The sequence below is a fragment of the Echinops telfairi genome, unplaced genomic scaffold, assembly GCF_000313985.2.
Source record: "Echinops telfairi isolate 266 unplaced genomic scaffold, ASM31398v2 ScPeMD7_9;HRSCAF=40, whole genome shotgun sequence".
NCBI lineage: Eukaryota > Metazoa > Chordata > Mammalia > Afrosoricida > Tenrecidae > Echinops > Echinops telfairi.
Genome location: NW_022103906.1, coordinates 2,026,569 through 2,034,560, shown reverse-complemented (window position 1 = coordinate 2,034,560; position 7,992 = coordinate 2,026,569). Strand labels below are relative to the sequence as shown.

The 7,992-nt window shown below is 40.4% G+C and overlaps 1 protein-coding gene across 2 annotated transcripts in view; it reads right to left on the bottom strand.

The window, feature by feature from the left end:
• Positions 1 to 942: 942 nt before the first annotated feature.
• Positions 943 to 7,992, bottom strand: part of FBXO25 (F-box protein 25) — a 100,572-nt gene continuing 93,522 nt past the window's right edge. The window contains exons 10-11 of one of the 2 annotated variants that reach the window (XM_004707655.2): positions 3,546 to 3,572; positions 943 to 1,882 (exon numbers count right to left, since the gene is read on the bottom strand). In XM_004707655.2, the coding sequence (XP_004707712.1) occupies positions 1,793 to 1,882; positions 3,546 to 3,572 (117 nt within the window). In that variant the 3' untranslated portion in view covers positions 943 to 1,792. The remainder of the gene's footprint in view (positions 1,883 to 3,545; positions 3,573 to 7,992) is intronic. The other variant, XM_004707656.2, reaches the window with a different exon arrangement.

Sequence of the window (7,992 nt, the reverse complement as noted above, 5' to 3'; positions counted from 1 at the left end):
TTCTACTTAAGCCCTCAGTATAAGCTCATTTCCCCCCCTCCCTCCCTCACGAACCCTTGATAATTTATAAATTATTTTGTCATGCCTTACACTGTCCAACGTCTCCCTTCACCCACTTTTCTGTTGTCTGTCCCCCAGGGAGGAGGTTATATGTAGATCCTTGTAATCGGTTCCCCCTTTTTACCCCACCTTCCCTTCACTCTCCTGGTATTGCCACTTTTACCACTGGTCCTGAGGGGTTCATCTGTCCTGGATTCCCTGTGTTTCCAGCTCCTATCTGTACCAGTGTACATCCTCTGGTCTAGCCAGATTTGTAAGGTAGAATTGGGATCATGATTTCAACAAATGGGGGGAGGAAGCACTTAAGAACTAGAGGAAAGTTGTATGTTTCATCGTTGCTACACTGCACCGATTGGCTCTTCTCCTCCCTGAGACCCTTCTGTAAGGGGATGTCCAGTTGCCTGCAGATGGGTTTTGGGTCCCCAATCTGCACTCCCTCATTCACAATGATATTTTTTGTTCGTTGATGCCTGATACCTGATCCCTTCGACACCTTGTGATCACACAGGCTGGTATGCTTCTTCCATGTGGGCTTTGTTGCTTCTGAGCTAGACGGCTACTTGTTCAAGCCTTTAAGACCCCAGACACATATCTTTTGATAGCTGGGCACCATCAGCTTTCTTCACATTTGTTTATACACACATTTGTCTTCAGTGATCGTGTCAGGAAGGTGAGCATCATGGAATGCCAGTTTAATAGAACAAAGTGTCCTAGCATTGAGGGAGTACTTGATTCACCAGTGTTTTTTGTTGTCACCTATATTCTCTTATAAACCTTCATTAAAAAATTGGACATAGTTATTTTTTAAATAAAACAATTGTAATAAATGTTAAATAAATTGTACCAAACTACAATTTTTTTTCAATAAGATGCAAACCAAAGTTAATATGTAAACATGATTTATTAGACTACAAAAGTAGCTTCAATACAAGGAAAGTTAGAATACATTTGGCTGTTCATGACTTGGTCTTGGCAAATGCTTAGTGGTTGCATCTGGTCCCACCCCCCTCTGCATAGCTCAGCTGTGCACACACAGCAGCTTTGCCGAAGCAGCGGTCCCTGGCCGTCAGCATGTGTTGTTGAGCACCTAGGAACACAGCAATATCACTCACATCTCTCTTAGGCTAAAAACATTTGGCACAATTCATAACCCAATTGATAAACACCAACACAGATTATGGCTAATACTTCCCTATATGCATGTTGTATTCAAAAAGGACTCATTTAGACACAGCCAACACAGTTGTTAAAATACATTTTAAGAAAAATAAATATTCTGCAGAATGTATTTACAAGGATCACTTGTTTTGTCCTCCCACCCCAAAATTATTATAAAATTGGGAAATTACAGTGTGATAATTAAGAAGAATATTCTTGGCCATTAGTGTCAGTTCAGCACAGACTGTGATTCTGAAAATTCAAAATCTTTTCTGAAGCATATTTATAAATATGTTAAATTTAAAACTTTAATATGCTTAGAAGAAACACCAAAAAGGAAGTAACAATTATTTTGCTTGGATTTCATGATCCCATTTAAGATAAAAATATACAACATTACATTCCTACCCTATAATTAATGAGGGATGATTTTTCATATTCTTTAACACTCAGGCCTGCCATCAAGTTATTACTTTTAAACACAAAGAACATTTACAATCAGCTATTGCATAAATAAGCACAATGTACAGCCTTTAACAGAGAAAGCAATGAGGATGGAGTGTTGGGGCTGCATTTAAAATTTGAAGAGGTCAATGAAGTGCTGAGGAGACACAGGCATGAAACAGCTGTCTGGGTCCGTGGCAGTGCAGGGGTGTCCTGAGTCCTGCAGCGGAGAGAGGACAGGGACAAGGTTACACTGATGGATCAGGCACCACCACTGTCAGCAAGTTAGCAGCTATTTGTTTGAATGGACAATGAAATTCAACTTGAGAAGGTAGTCACCAAAAGTTTGATCAGGATTCTAAACCAACAGTATTATCAATAGTTTATCAACAGAAGTTTTTCTAAGCAAGTTGTGACCTCAGAAAATAGACCCTCGAAAACAATACAACTCCCTAAGTTTAAAGGAACATGACTGCCGGGACCTGCGAACAGCAGAATAAATGTATAACACCACGGGTTTTTCTGACACACAATCCCCCGGCCATTCTCTCTTTCCACTAGAAAATACTCTTTTTACATTTTTTCCCAACCATGTGGTTCCTAATTCCTGTTTTATAATGTCCTCTAGTCATCATTCCCTCTAGTCATCATTCATCCCATGTATACAGCTTGGTTGTACACCGCCTCTATCCTAGAAGTGGTGCAAGAACGCACGCCAGGCCTTGGCAAGATTCATGAGCTGAATGGTGGAAATCCCAGCTAAGAGAGTGGTGGAAAGAAAGTCAGAGCTTCTGCCCACATGTACCTTCTGTGAGGTGGGAGGGAGCCCAGCCCAGCAGCCCTGCAAATGTTATCTAACATACAAAGAGAGCTAGAAGCCCGCACTCTACTAACGAGTCTTAACTTCACTTAGTAAGAAAAAGGACTTCAGGAAAGTTTAAATATTTTGTGGATTAAAATTAACTTAGCCTTTGGAGAACAAGAAGCTTAAAGAAGACGGAAACTCTAGGGAATTTGCAACGATATTGCTGTTTTGTTGTTGTGTGCAGTCCAGTTGATTTTGACTCACGTGATCTACTGGGGCAAAGTCGGACTGGCCTACAGTATTTGCTAGGCTGACATCTTCACGGGAGCAGACCACCGGGTCTTTCCAAGCACAGCAAAGTCAGTGGGTGGAACTGCCAACTTCTTTTCCTTTATCTTATGAGGCAAGAGCTTAACCATTTTGAGAGGAGGGTTCCTTCAGCGGTTATTTTAATCCATTGCTAGTGAGCTGATTCTACTTCATAAGAATTCTGGTTAAGCAGGGGTTAAACCCTGGATTGCTAAGCAATGGGTCAGTCGTGTGAACCGACCAGATACTCCACAAGAGAAAGGTGTGCAGTCTGCTTCTGTAAAGCTGACAAGTTTGGAAACCCCATGGGCCAGCTCTACTCCATGCTGAAGGGTGGCTTTGAGTATGAGAGGCTACATTAAGTAAGTATAAGGGTTTCTATTTCAAAATGGTTCCTCAATGGCTGTCTTAGCAATCCTAAATTACTGTCTGATGGTGTCTTATCTGAATGACAAATGAACAAGTCCACACTTTGCCTATATGGCTGTGCTGTATTGCTCAAGCATCGGCCTATAAAATAGTTCATGAAAATACTCCGGTGCTTGTTGACATAAATAATCAGGAGAGTTGCAGTTTTCTTTCACTGGATACCGTTTTTTCATTAACCTCTGCGCACAAGCATATGCTGTATAATTTAGGTGACAATTCTGAGGTGTAGAACTGAAATCGGTGTTAAATTTTACTGGCTTACTATGTAATGGCAAGGATCATACCACAGTTCATCAGTATTAGTTTCAAACACAGCATGTGTGGTAAAACACGGAAGTACCTTGAATAATAAAGCAAGATGGTAGTCCTTTGAGTCATGAAGACAGAATCAGGAAGGAATGCAGTAAAGGGAAAGAGAAAACAGAAAAGGAAAAGTTAAGTTCAGAAAAAGTCAGATTGTATTGAGATATTTAGGTTTGAGGCATATTACTTATGAAAATAACTAAAAACAGCAGGTAAATCTTGGCAATACCGAACAATATTAAGAGCAAGCATGTAAGACAACATAAAATACCCCATAAAACTTTACAACTTGATGACATTGTCTTAATGATAAGTATTTCCATTTCCTTATAAGATTTCCAAAATTATAACTAATGAGATTTCAATATTAAACTTAAAAGTTGTCTATTTAAAAAGTATATAAGTGATGCTGATATTTCCCCATATCCTATAAATAATGAGGGCTATAGATGAGCGAGTAGGTGAGTCCCGCTCTGTTGCTAGTTGCTAGTTGCTAGGGAGTAGATTCCTACTCATGGGACCCTCCCCCCACCCCCACCCCACCCCCATGTGCAGAGCAGAGCTGCTCCATAGGGTTTTTAAGGTTGTGATCTTTCAGAAACCGATCATTAGGCTTGTCTTCGGAACCACTTTTGTATAGATTTGAGCCACCACCAATGTTTACGCTAAAGGTCAAGTCCTTAATCGTTTGCTCCCCTCAGGGATTCTTCGTTCCACTCTACATAAGTGTGAAATGCCCCAATTTTACCAGATTTCTAAACTTACAGTACCATCTGTCTGGAAGTTGGTAGAAATACTTCCCTTTTTGGAGCTAATCTATCTTAGATGTCTGGCTTCAGTTTTAAAGATTAGGTCAGTGATGATGAGTCTACCAAACACCTCGTGCCGTGGACAAAATTAGAGGCCATTATGCTCAGCAAAGTTAACCTCACAAAGAGAAATCTTTTATGACATCATTATTATAAATGTAAAAATAAAAATGGTTTGCATACCAAAAGATATAACTTTAAAGATCACTAAGAAGCCAGGACTGGGGAGGAAGGGAAGAAAGAAGCTGCAGGATGGTCATGAGGGAGCTTTAGGTGGGAACAACAGAAAACGAAACACAAAATAAAGAGCATCTACATGGGAGGTGCATGTGCGGATGTCATTCTCTTGATGAGCGGGGCTGTGCGTCGACACAGAATACGTTTTTCTCTGTCTCTATTCTATTCTACAAACAAAAGGGAATATAAATTTAAATATACATAGAAATACATTTAAAAATTAAATAAAACAAATAAAGTTAAATTTTTAAAAAGAGAGAGTGAATGGCCACAGCTTTAAGTCCATCCACTCAAATACTGGTCTGAGATGCTATACTACGGGGAAAAGCTCAAGTGAAACAGAGTTAAATTCTTTTATCACATACCTAGTTTCAAACAAACAAACAGAAGTATATTAAAAACAAATACTTTTTTATTATTTGATTTAAAATTCCATATTATTTTGATTTAAAAGCTCAGGTAAGGGAGATGTAAAAATTTTGAATTCTTTTGGTTATTATTATTAACACAGGAGAACCAAAAGATATGAAATTGTAGTAAGCAGATTTAAATATACATTTAAATATTTTACAATGAAAAATCTCAAACACGTGATGAAAAAGAGACTACATAACCAATCTCCATTTACCAATGACCTACTTTCAACAGTTTTAAAATTCTGTCATTCTTGTTTCATCTAAATCCACCTGCTTTTGTTGTTTTAGTTGTATCTTTTGACTATGAATTACAAAATTACAAAATTATGAATTACAAAAGACACAAAAGTTGTATCTTTTGATTATGAATTACAGAATTATGTGTTGTGCAGTTAAAACAGGCATCAAAAAACCTTCTTATAAAATGCTTTGTAATTGCTTGCAGGTTAAGTTTGGTTATATGGAAAGCTCTTGTTAAAAACAGTCACGAAGTACTGGAAAAACAAAACAAAATGAAACTTAACAGGTAGTGAATGGGATGTCAGAACAGGCAACGTGAAGTAGAGAATGTCAGCTTGATCCTTGACCCTAACATGCATCGATCATCCTTGCTTTGCAAATTAGCTGAAGGAGAAACCACTCTTGGGAAAGCACAGCTCAATCGATGTAACAGGGAATGTGTGTATGATGACAGGAAGTGCAAGTACTCTCAAGGGAGCGGATAATGCCTTGAGCTAGTGTTACAATGTTACACAATAAAATTCAGACTAAAAACAAAAACAAAAAAGTGATGACAGAACTTCTGTGGTTTTAATGGTAATGATTATCTAGAAAGGCAAAGAAGTATATGGAAGGAGACAGTCACCAGAGCTCACAATGGGAACTGTTAGGAGCAGGTTGTCTTCCCCTTGCAAGGACTGGGGACCAAGGACCAACCCAGGCAGACCTGACTAATTCTATCTGGGCTAAGAACAGCAAATATCAAAGGCAACTACAAGGTAGTCTGGCATCAAATGTCTAAGGGTGAAGTTACCTCAGCCCTGTGTGTCAAGACATGATGCAACATACTGGCATGAAGCAGGGAACCAATAGAGAGGTCTACGGAGCTGGCCCCAATCCCAACTACGTGGACACCCCTGCTTCACACCAGAAGAATTCACTTCAGAGGACAGCACTGAAGCCACAACTCAGGGAGAGGGGTGCCACCTGATCAGAGCACATAGGAACAAATGAAGAGAAAAGGAGAGAGAGTGGAACACATCCTGGCCTACAAAGCACCCAGGATGATATTCGTGCTCAGAGCAGCCAATGCACAGAGGACCATAGGGCCAGCCCCACCATGAAACACGATGTCCCTCACTGACCCACTGGGCTATGAGGGACAACACAGGAAGCAAAGTACGGGAATTGTTCCCCATCTGACCCCACCACATCAGGGTGAAATGCTAAGAACGTGTAACAGAGCAGTAAGGGGAGCAAAGCAGAAGTTCCTGGGGAATACCAAAAATAGATTTTGGGGCCAGAGGGTAGCACCCCATGAGACTCGACTGGAAAACACTCTGATAGGTCAACAAACAGCCTGGAACTATTTATAAGCATTTCATTTTTCTGTTGCAGTTTTTTTTCTTTTGTTGTTTTGCTTTGCTCTGCCTTGTTTTTGCGCTTACTATCATCTCTGCATGTCTATCTAGATAAGATAGGTGGGATTAACAATTGGGAAGAGAAAACAATGGGACTGATGGTTCCGGTGGGGTGGGGGTGGGGGAACATGGGAGAGGGGGAGGTGTGAGAAAGGAAGTGGGCGCTAACAAATCCAGGGACAAGGGAACAACAAGTGAACTAAAATCCATGGAGAGGAGGGCGTAGGATGCCTGGCAAGGCTTGATCAAGGGCATTGTAACCAGAGGAATTACTGAAATCCAATGAAGGCTGAACATGATAGTGGGACAAGAGAAAAATAAAAGGAAAGTGAGCAGCGGTTCTCAACCTGTGGGTTGTGACCCCTTTGGGGGTTGAACAACTCTTTCACAGGGGTGGTCCAATTAATAACAGTAGCAAAATTACAGTTATGAAGCAGGAACGAAAATAATTTTATGGTTGGGGGGTCACCACAACCTGTGGAACTATATTAAGGGGTCGTGGAATTAGGAAGGCTGAGAACCACTGAAATAGAGGAAAGAACTAGGAGGTGAAGGGCATTTATAGAGGTCTAAATACAGGCACATACATATGTAAATGTATTTATATAAAACGATAGAAAAATAAATCAATGCACATATATTTATATGTTAAGTAAGTATTAAGGTAGCAGACGGACATTGGGCCTCTCTACCCAAGTACTCCCTCGACTCAAGAACACTTTGTTCTAATAACCTGGTATTCTATTCTGTGATGCTCAGCTTTCTGACACAATCACTGAAGACAAAATGGATGCATACGCAAATGTGGTGAAGAATGCTGATGGTGCCCAGGTATCAAAAGATAATAGCATCTGGGGTCTTAAAGGCTTGAAGGTAAACAAGTGGCCATCTAGCTCAGAAGCAACAAAGCCCACATGGAAGAAGCACACCAGCAGGTGTGACCATGAAGAGTCGATGGGATCAGGTATCAGGCATCAAAGGCCCAGAACAAAAAATCATATCAATGTGAATGAGGGGGAGTATTGAGTAGAGACCCAAAGCCCATCTGTAGAAAATTGGACATCCCCTTACAGAAGGGTCACAAGGAAGAGACAAGCCTGTCAGGGTGTAGTATAGCATCGATGAAACATACAACTCTCCTCTAGTTCTTTAATGCTTCCTCCTCCCCACTATCATGATTTCAATTCTACCTTACAAATCTGGCTACTTGTATATTGGTACAGATCAGAGCTGGAAACACAGGGAATCCAGGACAGATAAATCCCTCAGGACCAATAATGAGAGTAGTCATACCAGGAAGATAAAGGGAAGGTTGGGGGAGAAAGTGAAACCAATTACAATGATGTACAGATAATCCCCTCCCAGGGGGATGGACAAAAGAA